Genomic DNA, 22302 nt, shown 5'->3' on the forward strand with positions numbered 1-22302 from the left:
TGTACCCAACATAAGAGCACCTCAATATGTAAAGCAAACCTTGATGGACATAAAAGGAGAGATTGAGAGTAATACAGTCATAGTATGGGATTTTAACACCCCATTTACATCAATGGATAGATCTTCCAGACAGAAAATCAACAAGGAACAAATGATGGCCTTAAATGACACACTAGATCAGATGGATTTAATTGATATCTTCAGAACATTTCACACCAAAGCAGCAGAATATACATTATTTTCAAGCGTACATGGAACATTTTCTAGGATAGATCATATGTTAGAACACAAAATAAGTCTCAATAAATTTAAGAAGATTGAAATCATATCAAGCATCTTCTCTGATCATAATGGCATGAAACTAGAAATCAAACACAAGAAAAAAAGAGGAAAAACACAAAATCATAGAGGCTAAATTCATATTACTAAACAATGAAAGGGTTAACAATGAAATCAAGGAAGAAATAAAAAATTACCTGGAAACAAATGAAAATGAGAACAAAACAACACAAAAATCTATGGGACTGGTTAAAGCAGTCCTAAGAGGGAAATTCATTGCATTACAGGCCTCAAGAAATAAGAAGAAACTCAAATAACTAACTTTACAATTGAAGGAAAAGAAAAAAAACCCTCAAAAATGAACAAACAAAAAACACAACAAAGCCCAAAGTGAGTAGAAGGAAGGAAATAATAAAGATCGCAGTAGAAATAAATGAAATAGAGTCAAAAAACAATACAAAGGATCAATGCAACCAAGAGATGGTTCTTTGAAAAGATAAACAAGATTGATAAACACTTAACCAGACTCATCATGAAAAGAGAGGACTCAAATAAATAAAATCAGAAAGAGAAGTAACAACTGACACCAAATAAATACAAAGGATTGTAAAAAATATTATGAACAACTATATGCCAAACAAGAAGAAGAAATAGAAGGCATTCAAATTGGAAAGGAGGAAGTAAAACTGTCATTACTCACAGACGACATGATATTGTACATAAAAATCCCTAAAACTCTCTACCAAAAAGCTACTATATCTAATAAATGAATTTGGCAAAGTAGCAGGATACAAAATTAATATTAAGTGGCATTTCTATACACCAATAATGAAATATCAGAAAGAGAAATTAAGAGAACAACCCCTTTTACTATTACAAGGAAAAAAAAGACACATAGGAATAAATTTAACCAAGGAGATAAAAGACCTATACTCGGAAAACAAAATATTATGAACAACTATATGCCAAACAAGAAGAAGAAATAGAAGGCATTCAAATTGGAAAGGAGGAAGTAAAACTGTCATTACTCACAGACGACATGATATTGTACATAAAAATCCCTAAAACTCTCTACCAAAAAGCTACTATATCTAATAAATGAATTTGGCAAAGTAGCAGGATACAAAATTAATATTAAGTGGCATTTCTATACACCAATAATGAAATATCAGAAAGAGAAATTAAGAGAACAACCCCTTTTACTATTACAAGGAAAAAAAAGACACATAGGAATAAATTTAACCAAGGAGATAAAAGACCTATACTCGGAAAACTATAGGGCATTGAAGAAAGAAACTGAAGAAGATACATATAAGTGGAAGCATATACCATGTTCATGAGTTGGAAGAATTAAATCATTAAAATGTACATACTACTGAAAAGTAATCTATAGATTCAACAGAATTCCTATTAAAATACCATAGCATGTTTCACAGATCTAGAACAAATATTTCAAAAATTTATAAGGAACCAAAAAAGAGTCTAAATAACCTCAGCAATCTTGAGAAAGAAGAACAAAGTTGGAGGTATCAGAATACCTGATATCAAACTATACCACAAAGCCACTATAATCAAAACAGACTGGTATTGACATAAGGACAGGCAAATAGATCATTGCAATAGAAAAGAGACCCCAGAAATAAACCCACACCTATATGGTCAACTAATATTTGACAAAGGTGGCAAGAGGATACAATAGAATAAAGATAGTCTTTTCAATAAATGGTGTTGGGAAAATTGGACTGGTACATGCCAAAAAAAAATGCAACTAGATCACCAACTTACACTATACATGAAAACAAACTCAAAATGTATAAAAGACTTAAATTTAAGCCGTGAAACCATAAAAAATCCTAGAAGAATATAGAGGCAGTAAAGTCTCAGACATCTCTTGCAGCAATATTTTTACCTATATGTCTCCTAGGGCAAGGGAAACCAAGGAACAAATAAACAAATGGGACTACATCAAACCCAAAGGTTCTGCACAGCAAAAGAAACCACCACAAAATGAAAAGGGAACCCACTGTATGGGAGAACATATTTGCCAATGATACTTCTGATAAAAGGTTAATTTCCAAAATATATAAAGAACTCATATAACTCAATAAAAGGAAGACAAACAATCCAATTAAAAAATGGGCAAATGACCTGAACAGACGCTTCTCCAAAGAGGACATAAAGATGGACAATAGACATATGAAAAAATGTTCAACATCACTAATTATCAACGAGATATAAATTAAAACCACAACGATGTATCACCTCACACCGGCCAGAATGGCTACCATCAATAAATTAACAAACAAGTGCTGGCGAGGATGTAGGAAAAAGGGTTAGGGTGGGAATACAGACTGGTGTAGTTACTGTGGGAAACTCCACTTAAAGTTTCCTCAAAAAATTAAAAATGGAATTGCCTTTTGACCTAACGATTCGATTTCTGGGAGTATATCCTAAGAACCCTGAAACACCAATTTGGAAGAATATATGAATCCTTATGTTCATAGCAGTGTTATTTACAATAGCCAAGATCTAGAAACTGTCCAAGTGTTCATCATTAGATGAGTTGATAAAAAAGTTGCAGTACACTTACATGATAGAATACTGTGTGGACATAAAAAAGAAGGAAATCTTACTTTTTGTGACAGTGCAGATGGACCTGGATATTATTATGCTAGTGAAATAAGCCATTCAGGGAAAGACAAATACCATATGATCTCACTTTTATGTGGAATCTAATGAACAAAATAAACTTGCACACAAAATAGGACCAGAGGCATGGATTCATGGAACAGACTGACAGCACTCAGAGGAGAGGGAGGAGGGGGGGAACTGGATGAAAGAATATGAAGGGATTAGCCAAAGAAGATATATGCATAACCCATAGATACAGATGACATTGTGGCTATAAACAGAGAGAAGGGGGAGGCGAGGGCCAGGTGGATATGGGTAAAGGATGGGGAAATGGGGACATCTTTAATAATGTCAACAATAAAAATAAAATTGAAAAAAAGAAACAAGTTTAATATTGGTATCATCTCACCAACTATATTCTTTTATTAAGACAAAAACTCTACTTCTCCAGCAATTTACTCTTTATAATTCTCTTTCTTCTGTCCAGGGTTATATCCATTGGTTTTTATGGTTCTTGTAATTTTGCTACTTAGTATTGTACAAAGTTGAGAGAGGATTTTGTCAACAAGCATCTATTGAAAGTCTGCTAAGAGTAGGAAGCAATCCTGGGTAGTGAAGAAGAACATGGACTCGGGATTCCGATGGCTCTGGACTAGAGTTTAACTCTACTACTATAATGTGCTCATTCTCTTTTCTTTTCTTCTCTTTTTGTTGGTCTGCATTCCAGCCTTCTTTTCATATTTACTGTTCATTAGTTGAATATTTTCTATGTGTCAGACACCATTCTAGTTGTTGAAAACATTATGGCATGTCAAACAGGTTTCATCTTTGGTCTTACCAAGCTATACTCCAGTGCAGGAAGGAGACATTAAAATACAAATGAATATAAACTAATTACATATTATGATAAGTGCTCTGAATAAATAACTGGGTTTGATAAGAAAAAAGGTAAATGAAAAAGTTAGGAAATGATAATATCTACCTGGTAGGTTTGTTGTAGATTAAATTAGATAATGTGGGTAAACAATTTAGCATGGCTCCTGGCTTTATATTGAGCCCTTGGTAAGTGGTAATAATAACATGGTAATAGTTAGGATGATGACGATGAAGTGGTCCCAGCCCTTAAAGGGCTTTAAGTCTACTGAAAGACACAGTATATGCATGAATTATTATAATTCATCATATGGATATGAAACTGAGGTACAGAGCTTAAGTAATTAGCTGAATATCACACAGCTAAAAGTGGTAGAATAGAAATATGAACCCAGGCAGCTCTGATGCCAATGACCAGTGTTATCTGTCACACTGAATTCCCTCCCAAAGAGCCCCTTTATTTTCTCTGTTCTCCCAGCTCATTGAGCACATACTATTATAATCCTTACCATATTATATTTTTATCACCTCTTTCTATACCTAAATATCCCACTAAAACTCTGGAATCCCTTATTTCTCCTTGTTATTCATAGTATCTAGACACCCATGTCTGACATGGAGATGTTCAATAAACTATTTTAAACAAATGAATGAATAAATATATGAATATATAAGAAAGTTCTGCACAGACATTCTTCAGCCCAGAAGCAGGTGCCAAACTATTCAGAATGGGATACTACTCTGTTGTTGTATTAAGATAAAATCTCTTTTGGTGGTTTTCTTCTGAGTACAGAATATTAAACATTTTAAATGAAGAGTGGGAGGAAGATAAAATGGTGATAAATTGAGGTATTATATTTCTAACATGCTGATAATATGAGAAAAATCACAATTACAGAGATACAAAATTTAAGGAAGATAAATCTGGAGATGAGAAAATAATTTTCACAGAGGAATTCTTCATGGGTAAGAAGGAACTGACTGGAATTTCTTTGAGAATTTAAGGTAATTAAATTTACTAAAATAAATGTGCATGTAGTAGCCATATTTGTTAGTTCCTTAAAGGCAGAGGATATAAACCTCATTTATTTTTGTATATTCTACAGTGACTAGCTCAGAGTAGGTGCCAATAAGTGTACTTTTAAATAAGTTAACTCTGTAAGAACTTAGCAATTGTACAAAGTGTGGCTTACCTGCAATGCCTATTTCATAGACCCACATCCACATAAAATCTCTTTGCATTTTGCGGTCCTGAACCATGCACTTAGGGCTCTAGAAGGAAGATAGTGGTCCAAAGCTGGGTGAGACATTAGACCTCTGGAATATACCAGGACTTATATAAATGGTGAATAATAGTATTAATGATAGTAATTATAGCAAGACTAATAATAGTTAACACATTTAATACATATGTCAGGCATTCTTCTAGGTACTTTATGCACATTAATTTAAAACTCACAACAACTTATAAAATACAACCTCTCATTATTCTTGTCATTATCCCCATTTATGGATAAGGTACCAGAAATAGATAATTTAAACAACATGTTCATGGTCATATAGCTAGATTGCAGTGGAGCCAGGATTCAAACCCAGGCAGTTTGGCTCCTTAACTACTATGCTATACTCTTAACTACTATGCTATACTAAACTAGGGAAGTCATGAAGTTATAGAATATTTGAGCTAGGAGGGCTATAAAACTCATCATTATAGAGATGGGTGCTCCCATCTATTGCAGTGGTTCTTAACTGGGGCTAATTTTGCACCCCAGGGTACATTTGGTAATATTTAGAAAAATCTTTGGTGTCACAGTTAGGAGCTGGGCATAGAGACCAGGGATACCATTAAACATCCTATAATGTATGACACAGCCACCACCCCCCCGCCCCGCAACAGCAAACAATTACCTGGTGCAAAATGTCAATAGTGCCAATGTTGAGAAACCCTGCTTTGTTGCAGCAATTTTCATGTGTTCTTACTGGAGAGTCCCTTATATCCCTGGTTTCTCATAATCCCTTCCCATCCACCACATGTGCAGCCAATCCCAACATCTGAAGTTTATGCTCTACTCCTTTATGCTATCATGCTAAAACTAAGCTGATTACCTCCCCCCAACCAAGAACATGTTTAGCATGGTTACTTTTATGCTTCACACAAAAGAAATTATCCTCTTGGTAGGGAGTCTAGGTGCCATGGAAGACTGACAGGTACTTGTTTACAGAGTGGTCCTGGGAATAGCACTAGGAATATCATGACAAAGGAAAGAGAGAGGAAGTTTAGAAAATGCTTGCATGGAAGACAGAAGAAATCCCCATGTGTAGCATATTACATTCATACAGCAGGCAATCAGGAAGTATTTCCTGTGAAAGATTACCGTACAAGGGCATGATTTGGTGTCCTAGAACTAAATAACAGTGTGTTTCCTGTCCTGTCTCTGGTTAAGAAAAAGGAAACTGCAGGATAAATCATGTTTTTGGTCTGCATTAAGCCTAGGGCTCAAGGTTTTATCTTCTGTTTGGTATTTATTGCTCATGAAGCAATATATTGTGCATTGTAGGTGTTATTTTGAACTCTTCTTCATTTTCTTTGAAAAGTAACAATCTATCATGGTTTGTGATCAATGCACTTCAGCTCCACTCTTTCTCTGACCACAGATGTCACCAGTAGTGACACCACAACTTGCAACATCGCGATGCAGGGTGAGACAACTGACAGAGGCTTTTGTAAGGCAAGGTTCCCTGGTGACAAGGTTCCCAGATGGTTTAAGAGAGATGAGGCTATTAGGCAAGCAAGGGCTTTGTCTCCTTGTGGGTGTTACCAAGGAAAGATCAAGGAGCCCTCAAGGGGATCCAGATGTTATAGCATATTATTCCTTGGGGAAGGGGGTGGGGAGAAAAGGAAAAATAAAAGGGAAAGGGAAAGTTTTTATACTAGCCTATATAGTAGAGAATCATTCTCACATAGACTGCAAGTATGGCGGGGTGCAGGGTGGGAGACAGCAGCTTGATCCTCATGGTATGCAAATGAAAACCTCCAGGTAAAGGGTACTTTCACAAACTGAGCCTCACCCAACTGGGAAGATTCACTATTCTAGTCTATAAGCTGAAGGATCCTAGAGATAGCCACATCCATATTAGAGCAGTTATAAGGATGTTCAAGGCTTTAAACTAGATCTATAAGAAGCTAGGGCAGCAAGCCAGACTTCCAGATGGCAGTTAAGGGGAGTGGGAATGTATTAAGGAGGAAGTCCATAGGTTTTGGCCTGTGCCTCTCCAAGGAACTCACAGTATATACACTACATTTATGAAGGCAACAGGGTATAATTGAAATAATACAGATCTTAGGGCCAGATAGATCTAAAATCAAATCTGGGCTCTATTATTTACTAGCTTTGTGACCTTAGGCAAATTCTGCAAACTTTATAGCCTGTTTATTCACCTGTAGTTGGAGATAATAATACCTATCTCTCAGGCACTAAGCTAATGATAATAATGTTGATTTCTAATATTGACTTAAATCCTTATGATGTGCCAAACACGGTTTTAAGTTTTTATATGTATTATGTAATATAATCCTCACAAATCCATGAGAGAGGTAATATTCATAACTAGACCCATTTTACAGATAAGGAAAATGAAACACAAAGAAGTTAGGAAGTTGCCCAAGGTCACAGATGGAGTTAAAGCTGGAATTGAAATTCAAATTCAGGCAGTACAGCTCCAGAGCCCACACTTTTAGCCACTGAGCTAGATATCATCACTACAGTATAAAGAATGCGGAGCTGGATATCTGACACAGAGCAAGTACTCAATCATGATCTTAGTTCCACTTTATCTTTCCCTTCCTTTTTACCAGTTAGGGAAGAAACCATCCATTTGCCCTGTGGGGGTAGCTTCTCTCTGAACTGAAACCAGGGGCCTCCTTTGTTATTTCGGGGTGGGCTGGCACGGGTTGAAGAATCTCAAGGATAGTCCTTGTCACTTCAAGGTCATTACCTAAATGTGAGCCAGGTGAATAGATTGAGTTTGGATGCAGGCATTCTGGAATACTGGTAGGCTCAACCATGGCAACCTTGGAGAGCTTCCTCAGTAAGAGCGGTGGCTAACTGCACTAGAGAAGTTCTCTGGACTAAGGTCCAGAATTCCCCACCCCTGGCTCCTTGGGCTTCTGAAATACCAGTGAACTCACACTACCCAGCTCAAAGGTGAATGGTTGACTGTGGCCCTCTAATCTTTAGGACTGCATCATCACATCCATTCCATATTTCCTCACTTAATATTTAGATAAACAACACTGAAAGCAAAAATGGATGGCAAAAATGCTACCTTACCCTAGATCTTTTAACATCTGCATTAATTGCCTAAGTCACATAGTCCTTTTCCTGGTTTTGAAACAGACATATTAATATTACTGTCAGGATACCAAATGTTGTAGCTACTGGTTTTCAACTAGAAATTTTAATATTTATCAAATCAACTAATTGCATTTCAAGTACTGAGCATGCTCTTTAAGTTAATGGCATGCCTGGTGGTAAAGGGGGGATGGAGAAAGGAGTGATAGAAGAATGAGCTCTGTAAGTTCCCAAAGTTCTGTAATCTATGCTTTTCTAAGGTAGGTTGACTTGGTAACCCTGCTGCTATGCTGTTGGGAGTTTGGCAAGATGTTTTGGATGGAAAAAAAGAATAATACTGGGGTGAATCCGCAAGCCATTTTCATTTAGCCCTTACTGCTGATAATCTTTCAAACATGTCTCAGTCCACTTCCTAGCCATAGGAGATAGACTACAACAAAGAGAAATATAGCATGGATTAGATCTGGAATTAGAAGGGCTGAGTTTGAACTCTGGCTTGACTATTCACTTGCTGTGAAACAATCACCTACACCTGTGTCTGTCAAAATGCAGTCCCAATATGAAAATCAGAATCACCTTGATATTATATTAACAAATATAATATAATGTGTTAAATTCATCACTATTGGGTGGTATCAAGGTGAAAAATCCATGTTTTCCTGCCCATTGAGGGGCTCATAGACTAGTAGGAGAGACATACATGAAAAGAAAAACTACTGTATAGTTTGATAATGACTAAATAGAAATATATGAAGAAGGGAGAGGTAGTTACTCTGCTAGGAGGAGAGGTGGTAGTGAAGGATGAAGAAGAGCATAGAAGAAGTGATGTGAAGCTGGAGAAGGTGACTTTAAAGTGAGTTTTGAAAGATCAGTCTATTATTATGGTACTCTGGCTATCTTAAAATGTGTAGGAGATAAGGCTGTATCTGTGCTAAGTCTAAAGCCTGGAATAGAAATTGTTCTTGTTTGGGGGATGGGCATTTGTGGCGAATATTTTTTATATCATTTTACTTATTATTCCTCTCTCCTACAAGTAGAATGTTAAAAATCTGGAATCATTTTGTATTTTCCAGCTAGCTGGTCTTTGAGAGGATGAGTATGAGACTCTACTGTTAACTGGCTTTTCAAGTCACTAACTACAAGGCCATGGTCTAAGTCATTGGGGTGCAACACTGGCCATGACCGCTATAAACAAGTTAAGTGTTAAATCCTACTAATAAAGGGAACTTTGGCTTGAGAATTAGCTGCCTCAGCAAAGTCATCCTCAAATATTAAGGGCAATGCTATATATACACATACAGACACAGGAGGCAGTGATTAATGGCTCTGCTTTGGCCCAGCAGGCCTGGCCCCTTTCTAGCATCTTTGTCTCTATAGGCAGCCTAACTCGAGTTTTCAAACTTTACGTCAATTTGACAAATAATCAGGAACTTTTATTATACAGAACTTCACACTTCCCCCACCACCCTTCATGTTTTAAAGTGACTTTTTTTTTCTGCAACACACTTCCATCAAACCTTATTATGTCTTTGGCTAGACCAAGCATGATAAACTTTCAAGCCTTAATGCTATGTGACCCTGAAAGAAGAAAAATATGGTTGTAACAATAGTTAAGATCATGGTCTTTGGATTAGATCTGAGTTCTAATTCTGACCCGCCACTTATTAGCTGAGTGATGCTAGGGATGTGACATAATGTCTCTGTTCTTCATTTTCCACATCTGAAAAATGAGGATAATAATAGTACCTATCTCACAGGGCTGTGGTAAGGAGTAAAGGAGAAAAATGTGAAAAAGGGGCCCATTACAGTGACTAGTTTTAGTAAGTAGTAGTAGAATACTAGTAATTGTTATTAATATATTGACCACAGTATACATTACATCTGATAGCTTATGGAAAACAGGGGCCACTGCAGGTGGAGACAGTGTTATAATTCCTTCAGGTGAAAAGGACAGGACAGTAACAATATGGGAACCAGCCATCTATACTAATAAAGAGCTAATATGCTAATGGTTGACACGCCGTAACGACCAGGTCATTAGCATATTAGCTGGGGCATTGCTCCAGAGACGGGGCAGAAGCTGGGAGGCGCCTGGGGGAGGCGGGACCATCCCGTGCCAGGGAGGGCAAGGGTGAGAGCCCATAGCGCCCCCCTCACCAGTCCTTTGCCACCCACCACTCACACTCTGAGTGCCCCACGGCCCACCTGCCAGGGGAAGGAGCACAGCACAGCAGGCGGGAGGCTTCCACCCTCTCCTCTGGCGCCATGACGGGGCGGAGCCACCGCACTGCTCTGGAGACAGGGCAGAAGCGGGGAGGCTCTCAGAGAAGGTGGGACCAGCCCGAGGCAACTCAAAAGACTAAGGGTAGAGCTTGAAGTGGCCAGAGAAGGCCAGAGGGTTTGGGGGCTGGGCCAGGTGCGCTGGAGCTCTGCGTGGACAGGTTTGGGTGTCAAGGCAGGGCTGCAGGTGGGTGGGCGGCGCTGCGCGATGTCGCGTGCTGAGCTCCTAGTTAATAATAATGGGGAATGTATTTAAACAAAAAAGAACAAGGTGGCTTTTCTTTAACCTGTTCTTTACCAAGAATACTGCTACAAAGAACAGTGGGACTAATTTATATGCCTCATATGACTGATGGATTTTCCAAAAGTGGTACTGCTAATAAAAATCCTCAAAATATTTTTCTGGGGTTACCCTCACCCTCCACTCTATATATCCCCCAATCCATCAAACCTGCTGCCAAAACCCATTTTGCTTTTATCTCCAAAAGCATAGATGGCATTTGCATCTGTGCTCTTTCTCTCGCAATCACCCCATCTGATAAGGACAGGAAGCAATGGGGTAGGCAAGAGAAGAACTTGTTATTTCATCACTAGCTTTACAATAAAACAGAGGGAGGTTATAGCCATGGCTATGATCTCTGTCACAGCTGGGCAGAGGACACCCACTGTATCACTCTACTTGAGGAGCAATCCACATGCAAGCGATATGATTATTAGTTTGTGATTCTGAGACAGTATTAATAATAGTGCCCATCCAGAAAAAAAATTCTTATATATGACGTACTTTGCCACATTTAATTCAATAGTTCTTCTGAATATTTTTAAAATATATTTTTATTGATTTCAGAGAGGAAGGGAGAGGGAGAGAGAGAGATGGAAACATCAATAATGAGAATCATTGATTGGCTGCCTCCTGCATGCCCCCTACCAGGGACCGAGCCTGCAACCCAGGCATGTGCCCTTGACTGGAATCGAACCTGGGATCTAAGCTCTATCCAATGAGCCAAACTGGCTACGACTCTTCTAAATATTTTAATATAGCAACATAGCAGTCCAAATAACAAACACATGTGAGTTATTGATTTTCCTTCTTTTTACCCATTTTGCCATAAATTAAATTTTCTTCTTGAGTGAATCTCCAGGCCACTAGTGACATAATTTTTTATCCATTGGTGTGTATCTTTAATTGGCATTAACAGGGAGGAGACATAAGCAGTTAAAAAATAATGCAACTAGGTTGGTGATTATCTTCAGAACAAACCTTCCAGGGAATGGTAGAGCAAATTTGATTTGAAAATGATTACAAAGGGTGAATTCCCTATAAATAATGAATTGGAAAGAAAATCAGGCTGGGAGTATTTGCTTATGCACTTATTTCCACATGGAAGAAAAGCAATAATTCCTGTAAGCCTGTGCTTACAGCATGCCTAGACTGGCCAGATAGAAACCAACCAGTGATGAAAATAAATACACAAGCCCACCCCGTTCATTGCATTTTTTGTCAGGTCCAACACCAAGGAAAGCCATAAAGATAATAAGTCTTTGGATAACAACCCATAAATCTATGGTTACAGTTCAACCACTTAACTTCAAATTCCCAGATGATCATGCCTCTGTTTTTTGCTCTCCCAGAAGCTAGAAGTTCACTGTCAGAAAGGGGGAGGAAAAAAGGAGGATGCAAGGCAGCTGGAGGAAACATAAGCTGTTAAAAGAATAAGACAACTAGGTTGGTGATGATCTTCAGAGAAAACCTTCCAGGGATTGGTAGAAAGGCCATATTCATTGACCTCGGGAAAATTCTGGGAAAGCATGCTCTCCTCACAAATCACAACTTCTTGAGAAACTAACTGGTATGTCACTCAGAAACACAGTCAGGGAAAATGGGCTGAGGTGTTTATCAAAGTGCACTTAGCTTTCAAGAGTACCTTTCCTTAAAAATGTAAAGCTAATTTCTGTATATCAAATCCTATTTTCCACTGAATCATGCTGTCTTTTTCTCATTGCTTAAATTAAATACTGAGTAGATACAGAGGGGAATTTATAAGTTATAAGTGTAAAGTAAAAAAAATGATGCAATTAAAATTGTATATTCAACATGCAGTTTAAGGAAAATAATAAAGCCATTACCTTTAAAGGTCACCATGTGCCACTCCCTGATTCTATCTCCCCCTCAGAGATTACCACTGTTCTGAATTTTGTGCTAATCATTTCTTGTTTATGTTTATAGTACTACTAGGGGCCCAGTGCACGAATTCATGCACCTTGAACTGTGGGCCCCGAGGCTGCGGTGGGCACAGGGGCAGGTCTTGGACCCACCTGCTGTGGCCCCCTATCCCCTGTCTGCCGGCAGCCCTGCTCCCACCACCACCACTCCCATGTGCTGATGGTGCTACCCCCACTTGCACCTGGTGATGGCCTGGAGCGATTGGGGCTGGTGCCAGCAGTGGGTGCAAGTGCCACCTGCTGCCTTGATTACCGCTCATGAGCAGAGGGAGGTGGAGAAGCCCTGAGGGGCGATTGGGTCTGGCAGCTGCCGCTCGTACCTGCTGATGGTGCCAAGCGATCAGGGCTGGCACTGGGCGCCGACAGTGGGTACAAGTGGCGGCTCTAGCACTGGCAGCGGGTGCGGGTGCGAGTGTGAGCAGGGCTGGCGACAGCAGCAGGTTCAGGTGCCGGGTGGGACCATGGCATGCGGGAGCAAAGAATTTTCAGTAACCACTAGAGGCTCGCCCCGATGACAGCAACCGGTGCCCCGCCTTGGTCTGGCACCCTGCTCACCTGCTCCAGCATCCCACCATGGCCCGCCATGTTCCGCACTCTGCCGCCTGCTGCCAACACCCGCCATGTTCTGCGCGCACCCCCTGGTGGTCAGCGCACGTCATAGTGACCAGTTGTTCGGTTGTTGGGTTGTTCCACCATTTGGTCTATTTGCATATTAGGGTTTTATACATATAGATTACACATGATGAGGCTGTCCCTTCAGAAACATTTTATCTGAATTTCTGAAGGATTCTTTAATTGCCAGGAGCTTTAATTTGTGCTGTTCTCCCTCACATCCCTCCCTTCTCCCTCAATTCTCCCACCTAGCTTGTCCAGAAGTTAGTGATCTATGAGCAAACACGAGTGTCAAAGGTATCATTTAGTACTGAACCCACATGGAAAGACAGTAATTCTTTTGTAACATGGCTACTTTCATTTTGTTTTTCAAGAAAATCCATGCATAGGCCTTAATTTGATTACCTGGAGGTTTGGGGACATGGAAGTGGCAGTGGGCTAGAGACCAGGAAGGGTGACAGGGCTATGTATATTGCCTAGCATGGGTACTTGAGGGGTTTGGAGTCAGAAGACTATGATGTGTGACTTTGGGCAAGTCACTTAATGTCTCTGAGACTTGGTTTCCTCATCACAAAAATGCAGACAACAATAATACTGCTATTACAGGGTTGATGAGATGGTTAATCAAGAGATTATTAATTGTAAAAATGTTTTCAACTCTGTAAGGTACTCTATAAATGTTAGTTGTTAATGATGCTGCTTCTCTTTTGCTGTTGTTGATGCTGTAATATCAGTTCTGTTAAAGTCAAGGTAAAGGACTAGATGGTTATGAATTTTCAAACTCTGAAGCTAATTCACAGATTTATCCTGGCAAGCTATCTGACAATTCGGGCACAACACAGACAAAATTAAATTTTCTTTTCCAAATCTGTATTACCAGTTTATGTGGGAACTTTCCACCTAGAGAAACATCTTTCTTAAATCCCATTATACCTGCCCAATTGGCATGTGTGGGAGTTGTGTTTGTTCTAAACTACATCAGTACTGGAGCCTAGGGCAGAAAGTAAGTCACATATTACAGGCATCTAACATTATCTCTTCTTAGTCATTTCTCAGAGGAAGGTGCTAGCTGGTAACTCAAATAGAAACGTATGCAAGATTTGCTCATCACCTGATCAGTTTAAGCCTGAGGAACCTTCTGAAGGTCCTGACTTTTGCCTGTGCGATATTGCCATAATCATTTGCATGTCATTTCCTTTTTGTTTTTAAAAGAGTTTCTCCTTGAAGAGTTACAAGAATGAGAGTAAGCAGTGGAAAGCCACGTTTCCATTCTGCAAAAGATATAATCAAATCTGTAAGTGGTCAAAAATATATACAAGAGACATAAAACTGCTGATAATTATTTCAGTGAACAGACGTAAGTTGTGCATGATTCCTCACTGCTGCCACAAGTGTTGAAGGAAGAGCTTCAAACAACAGAGGGGAAATATCCATCATCTTGTTGAACATGGAGCTAGGCTACCTGCTTGGGTGCCCAGGAGGGAGTAAGGGAGGAAGAGTGTAGGTGATGTTCTCACACGTTTCCCAGCCTGGAGGCTAGACAGCCACATGCCCATCTGCTGCTAAGAAAAAAAAATAGATAGGCTGTTTGACCTCTGAGGTTGCAAGGCTCTTGCCCTCCGCCTAACAGCTGACGCCTGGAACAAGCAGGCCAGCCACACATGGACTCTGCAGGGGCTAGCACTACACTAGGGATCCAGCTGAGTGGGCGGCTGCAGCTATGGCAACAAATGCCCAGGAATGAGTTAATACCAGCCAAAGGGGTTAATGGGAGAGGCAGGGGCTTTTATACAAATGCATTAGGGAAAGACACTCAATACAGCAAGAATGAGGTCCATTAATAAAGCTGAGTGATAAAATCCACCACCATTCTTAAATTTGACTTGGCTACTTAAACTGTGTTTCTAAATCAGTCTCCTGTGTTCTAGCTGTTCATAGAGACGCTACACTTGTTTAAAGAATAAAAACAATGCCTTAATATGCAGTATAATAGGAGAAAATAGGATAGGCAAAAAGGTGTAAAATTAGACTTGCCAACAATGATAGGAAGAAAAACAAGAGATGTGTATGTTCTGAACATGTTTAAACAGCTTGTTATTACTACCACCACCTGACAAATTACCCCCCTATATGTGGATTACAAGGTGCAGTATTATGATGCATTAGAATCAATCTGAGAACTAACGATAATGGGTGGTTGGGTGGCTAAACATGGCCCTCAATTACTGCTGAGTGCCCTCTCCTTTGGTGGCTACAAAATAACTGTCATCAATATTCTCCTATATAGAATGTTTTCTTATCAGCATTATGTCTTCAAAACACCCCTGGAAGGCAGGTCAATATTGATGGACTTTTTTTTTTTTAAGAAAACAGGGAGGCATGGTGAGGTTAAGTGAAAATTAGCAGAGGCAGCACCATCATTCCATAACAGAATATGGGTTATAAAAGGAGCCAAGGCACAGATACAAAGGGCTTTGGGCTGTTCTTTCAGTGATGGCAGTGCCTACTGAATGTAGTGGATCAGAGTTTTCAGTCACTCTTTCAGCTACAGAGAAACTAGAGACTCCTTAAGCCACTACAGTAGGAATTTCTGATTGTAGCTAAAAGCACAGAAGCACAGAAGTACATTTTTATTTCTGGCAGAATACAATACAAGCTCAGAGTAAAATGTTACTTCTGAGAAGGAAAAAAGGGTACATTGGAATTCAAAAACGAGTATAATCCATTTGGTTAGTATTTCCTAGTTTCCCAAATTAACAAATGGAACTTATTGAGCCTCTGTTATGCTTTTTGTTAGTGTCTAAGAGGGACACAAGAGAAGCAAAAAAGTTACCTCCCTCAGAGAGCTTATAATTTACTAGAGGTGAAGGTGGGCAAAGTCACACACAAAATAAAGACCAAACAAAACTCCACAGAAGGCCTAAGTACAATCCTCTTTGTCCTACTGGTTAGAGAAAAAGAATGAGAAAATCTGAAAAGTGGGAAGTTGGTAAGTTCTTACCTGAATATTACCAGTATAACTTAAACTGACACTTCCATCAGCAGTGAATGTACTCACAAATATTGGTGGCCAAAAAAAAAAATGATCAGGAGAGAGCATGAAGTAAATGAAGGACAACTGAGGTTTAAGAGAACCAGGATGGAGGTGTCTGCCATTATTTGAACATGATCATGTCATTTTTGAACCAAACTCCACTGATAGGCCCTGCTTCCCTGGGGACAGTGCTTCTCAGGTAAGCACATCTGGTTGGCATATCCCTATATACAGCTAAGAGCTAGAGGGCAGATAAATCAAGATGGTGTGCTCTGGTGAACATATGAAAGGCAGATAATCTGTGTTGTACACCGAAGAGAGGCCCACATGTTTTAGCTATCAGACATAGAAAGTGGCTAAACTGTCATTCTGTTTCAAAAATTAAGGCGTTTGATTTGTGTGCTTGTCCAGATGAAGTGTTAGCCTCTCCAAGAGGGATTACATTTTCCTGAAAAAAAGTATTTTGAATCTGTTTTAGTGACTTAGCTGTATTCATTGATATTCCAGATGACGCCTTCCTAAACCACTTCACCCTCTACTCTCCTCTGCACCACAGCCTCAGGCTATACATCTCACCTCGCCTTGTCTTGCAAACACCAGTAGCTGTAGGAGATTTGGGCAGGGATGTGGATTACTCTATTAAACCCAATCACTGAATACACACATTGTCCTGCATACAGTGGGTCAGCAGCCTGACTATCACAGGTGAAAGCTGAACATTATAAGGAGCAACAAGCTGCAGAGCTTCCCTAGATCTACTAGTACAGTTCTCCTTGAGATGGATTAAATTCAAAATTGAAACCTGACTATATTTCCGTCTATAGAACCTACTCTCTGGAATAGAAAATTGACCACTATAATTTCTTTTAAGGACATTTGAAAGAGACCACAATTATGCCCAAAGGAACCATCATGCTATAAGAAGTTTGTGACCCCAGCCCCTGTAGCTTAAAGATATTATAGCTCTTATAATAGCCTGGATGCTACTTTATAGCCTCAGAGACCACCCATGTTATTTTGCAGGAATATAAATGGAAAGTTATTACATGAATGTTACTTGTAGAACTTGAACTGATGAGTATATTAGACACATACATCAGGAGAATGCAAACTCAAACAGGTTTGGCCAAAGGAGGAGAGCTGGAAAGAGAGCCCATGGTAAATTAGGAAGACAGATGAAGGTTAAAGGAAACCAGGATGAAGGTGTCTGCCATTATCTGAATATAATTATATATTTTTTTCAGCCAAACTCCACTGATAGGTCCTGCTTCCCCAGGGACTGTGCTTCTCAGGCAAGCAAGCTTGGAAGTCATTTGGTAAGAAATATTTCTTTCCTCTGACATGAGCAGTTAGGTGTAAACGATGACAGACATTTGCTTTGGGAGCAAGAGGTGCTGAGCTTAATGCCCATCATCTCCCAGAGATGATGATGTACTATATATACACATAAAATCACTGCAGCTGCTTGCTATTTCCAGGGGGTCAGAGTACACAGTCTTTTATCTCCAAATGTCTGGTTTTCAATCTGGATATATTTTGAAATCTGTTTTGAATACAAGAGCAGACAGGAAGCTTTTGGTCAAGCATGCAGAGACTAACCTTCAAGCACAACAGAATGCTAGGAGAGCAGCCTGACCTTTGCAGTAAAATTAATTTGATGCTTACAATCTAACCCAGAGTCCGTAGCCTTTATTCATATGACAGAGTCACAAGACAATTTAGCAGGGATTATTAAATTCCACTTAAGCTCATCAGAGGGGAGAATTGAGGTTGATGCATTTCAGGATGCCAGCAAATTGGTCAAAGCAAGTGGAAAAGAAAAGGAAGACTTCCAGGAATAAATTGAAAGGGGCTACACTTGGTGCACAGCAGGCACTCAGTGAGAACTGATTCAATGACTGAGGCAAAGAATAAGCCAGAGCTGATGTCTGACACCTAGGAAGTCCCTTCTCCAGCACCCACTGATGCAACATCAATCCCTATGAGCTTCTCACATAGGGAAGCCATTTGGCAAGTGCCAGAGACCCCATGGTGAGCCTGGAAGGTGAATAGGTTAGGGATGTACAAGACATGCCATTTTGCATTCCCCTCCCATTCCAGCTGGTGGTAAGAAGTCTGGGGCAGGAAACTGCTAATTAAAAATGAAGAAAGTCAATGGATACCAACGAATTAAGGATGCATCCTCTCTGAGATGGCTAGGAATACTTCAAATAAGAGAACTCTGTTGGGTTTTCAGAAAGCCTTTGCAACAAGCAGTACCAAACTCCAGCATTACCCAAGAGAAATCAGTGTTCTAGTCATTGCACTTTAACAAGTGTGTTATACACAAAGGCCTGTTGACAGTGGGATATCTTGGTTGGTTTTATTTAGGCAATAAATAATGTAACTTTCTGAATCTGATGCTTTTTATTTGAACATTCAATATAATGACTCGTCTCTGCTCTTCTTTCTTTACCAATGATATTTGCATTTTATTAGCAAATATAATTTCATATGGCATGATAAGGGAATCAAAATTACCCAATTTGTTTCCATCATAGGAGCAGAAGGAATCCTTCAATGGTCTGTTTTGCATCATTCTACTGATTTCAGTAAGTTTTTTACCTTTTATAGTTTTGTTAATCCTCACCTAAGGATATATTTCCATTGATTTTTAGGGAGAGTGGAAGGGAGGAGGAGAGCCATAGAGAGAGAAACATTGATGTGAGAGACACATCGATTGGTTGTTTCCCACACAGTGGCTGACCAGCGCCGGGGATTGAGCCTGCAACCAAGGTACTTGCCCTTGATGGGAATTAAACCCGGGACCCTTCAGTCTGTGGGCTGATGCTCTATCCACTGAGCCAAACTGGCGAGGGCAGAAAGTTTTACTTTAATACTAATTTAATACCACAGAGAAAATCTGGTTTTGTCTAAATGAGCCCCCTCTTATATTTTTCCTACAGAATGCGGACTTGTATTTTCTAAAAGACAGTTAGCACTAATATGGTTCTCTAAATGGTTATCAGCATTTCACATTATATGAATAGTTAAATGGGTGCCTATGATATTTTCCCTGATTGTAAGAATTTTTAGGGCAGGGTTGGTAACTTATATATTTTTACTTACCCCCAGATTATGGCATAGTGAATGAACAAATGCCAAATATAGCACTATTAATTTTTACCTTTTTTCATTTGCTGATAGCACTGTAATGCCTAACAATAATTGTGGCTCGCACTTTTGTTTAAAGTAGAGACACTTTCCCCAACTTTTATAAACATTTTCCCCAAGTTAATCCTGATAATATTTTCCATATTAATTTATTCTTTCACTAACTGAATTTAGCCTACATAGGAGCTATAAACTATATTAGAGTCCTCTGGTAAGCTAGTTGATTCTGTCTACAAAAATGACTTATATCATGGGAATAAGATTAGAGGATCCAAGAGTGATGTTTAAAATATTCAAATACCAGAATGGCACTAGCAACCAAACACAATTGGATACCAAACCTTAACACCGGAGCAGGGCCTGGGAGAACCCATTGTTGTAACAGAGGTCAACCCATTTTTGTTAGACTATGGGGAACCCTAAAGGATACTAGGACAATCAGGGTGGCCTGGGTGACAGACAGTCACTTATTTTGGACAGTGGCCATTTATTGGCCTGGGTGGCCAATGATCATTAAGGGGCTCCTGGCAGTACCTGTTTACCAACTGGCATACATGTTTTTAAATATTTTAAAACTGTATGTCCATCCAGTGCACACAGGCTTAATATCAGCCTGGAGGATAGAGAAGTATTTTCACATGAACATGCAGCATAAGTAAACAGATACTTTTACCCACATTTGTAGTCTACTGAAGTAATTGGCCTTAATGTTCAATGAGACCATTGTGATCAAAGTTATTCCTTATATTAAACCCAAATGCAAAAACCGTTCCTACAGAAATATTAATCTACTTTAATTCTGTTTTTATTTTCTCCAGGGAATGATCGCTAATCACTTTTTATCTGTTAAATGTGTTTTTTTAATGTTTTTAATTATTTTTTTAGGGTGAAAGGAAGGGAGAGGGATAGAGATAGAAACATCAATCAGAAACATCAGAAACATCATCAACCAGCTTCTTCCTGCATGCCCCCTACTGGGGATCGAGCAAGCAACCCAGGCATGTGCCCTGATGGGGATTCGAACCAGTGACCTCTGGGTTCATGGTTCAACATCACCCACTGAGCAACACCGGCTGGGCAAAATATGCTTTTTTTCCTTAAAGAAATTATTTAAAACTTCCAACCAGTAGAGTTTTAAGCAAAAAACAAAAACAAAAAACCCACAAAAAATATAAAACAGATTCCAACATCTATAGCTTTTCCACCTCATGCAATAGAAGGTAAGTCAGGCAGGGAAGAAGAGACATATGGTAGGAGACTGAGTAGTTGTTTTGCTGTCTCCTACTTGAGTAGAGAAAGCAAAAAATTAAAAAAAAAAGGCAGAGACCAGACAACAAGGAGTTCTTCCTGCAATTCAGCAGACGCAATGAAAAAAGTGATATGCTTTTGTGTCCTCTAAAAATCCTTTGTTATCCTAGTTCAATATCCAGATATCTGAGTGGTAGATATATTCCACCTCAATACACAGTAACTGCTTAGTTACCTCATTGTCACCTATCCCCACCTGCACTTCTATCCATTGGGGCTGTGTCACAATGAGTAGTAATTGCTGCTCTTCTGGGAGACTGGCTGGATTCCAAGACCTTCATTTGGGTAAGCTTGTGTTTGACATTCAGTGTTTTAGTTTCTAGGAATGCTAGTGAAACTGGTCAGAAAGTTGGATAGAACATGTAGGAAATCGATGAGGTGACTAATTCCTGTTTCTCTGGGTGGTGGCTGAAGCTGTACTATAGTTGCAAAATTCCTTAGGTATAGGCTGGGTAAAGGGGTTAATCAGATTCATAATTTCTGCCTGGAGGGGATATCTAAGCAACAATATTTGGCATGTGATGTTCAGCATACTCTAGTGATGGGGAGGCAAACCTGAGATTCTCTCTTATTAATAACACCAAATAAGAAGAAATAAATAAAATAATACAATCAACAATAATAAAATTAAAAAGTAGGAATTCTCACAGATATATGTTTAAAAGAAGAGCTCAAGAGTACCATCTAAACACCAGGGGGTTGAGGGCATGAGTGAGGGGGGGGGGCAATGGGGCGATAAGGACACATATTTAATACCTTAATCAATAAATAAAAAAAGAGCACCATCTATACCAGTGATGGCAAACCTATGACACGCGTGTCAGAGGTGACACGCAAACTCATTTTTTTGGTTGATTTTTCTTTGCTAAATGGCATTTAAATATATAAAATAAATATCAAAAATATAAGTCTTTGTTTTACTATGGTTGCAAATATTAAAAAAAATTCTATATGTGACACGGCACCAGAGTAAAGTTAGGGTTTTTCAAAATGCTGACACGCTGAGCTCAAAAGGTTCACCATCACTGATCTATATCTTACGTTCTGGGACACCATTCAGGTTGCAAGCTGCATAAACAAAGGAACTTGGAGTACTCACTAATGAACAGTTTCAAATGCCATGTCACATTGTAGCTCCGATGCAGAGGACTTACAACAAGTATTTACTTGTGAGTTCCAAGGATATATCCCACAAATGGACATTTACTTCTTATCTGCACTAATAAAAGACAAAGATGCTAATTGACTGTGCCTTTGCTATCCCCCAAGCCACACCCACCAGCCAATCAGAGCGACTATATGAAAATTAATCCAACCAAGATGGTGGTTGGAAGCCACGGAGCTGGAGCAAGCAGGAGGCTTGGTTGCCTGGGCGATGGAGGAAGCCAAGCTTCCCGCCTGCTCTGAGCTGGCTGTGGCCTCCACTCATGGCAACAAAGTTTCAATTATAGAAGACAAATAAATCCCAGATACCTGCTTCCACCCAGCCTCCACTGGGAGCTTGGGTGGCTGGGGGCCGTGGCCAGCCTGCAAACAGCCATCAGCCCATCACCCAGG

The 22302-nt window shown here is 39.5% G+C and overlaps 1 protein-coding gene across 7 annotated transcripts in view; it reads right to left on the bottom strand.

The window, feature by feature from the left end:
- The window catches only part of ENOX2 (ecto-NOX disulfide-thiol exchanger 2), a 298526-nt gene that overhangs the window by 79707 nt on the left and 196517 nt on the right, over window positions 1-22302 (bottom strand). Inside the window, exon 1 of one of the 7 annotated variants that reach the window (XM_005872747.2) lies at window positions 4977-5063. The exons of 5 other annotated variants lie outside the window; for them this stretch is intronic. In XM_005872747.2, the coding sequence (XP_005872809.2) occupies window positions 4977-5043 (67 nt within the window). In that variant the 5' untranslated portion in view covers window positions 5044-5063. Of the gene's footprint in view, window positions 1-3319; window positions 3343-4976; window positions 5064-22302 lie in introns of those variants that run through there. One more of the 7 variants, XM_014544976.1, reaches the window with a different exon arrangement.

Source organism: Myotis brandtii, unplaced genomic scaffold, assembly GCF_000412655.1.
Source record: "Myotis brandtii unplaced genomic scaffold, ASM41265v1 scaffold39, whole genome shotgun sequence".
Taxonomy (NCBI): domain Eukaryota; kingdom Metazoa; phylum Chordata; class Mammalia; order Chiroptera; family Vespertilionidae; genus Myotis; species Myotis brandtii.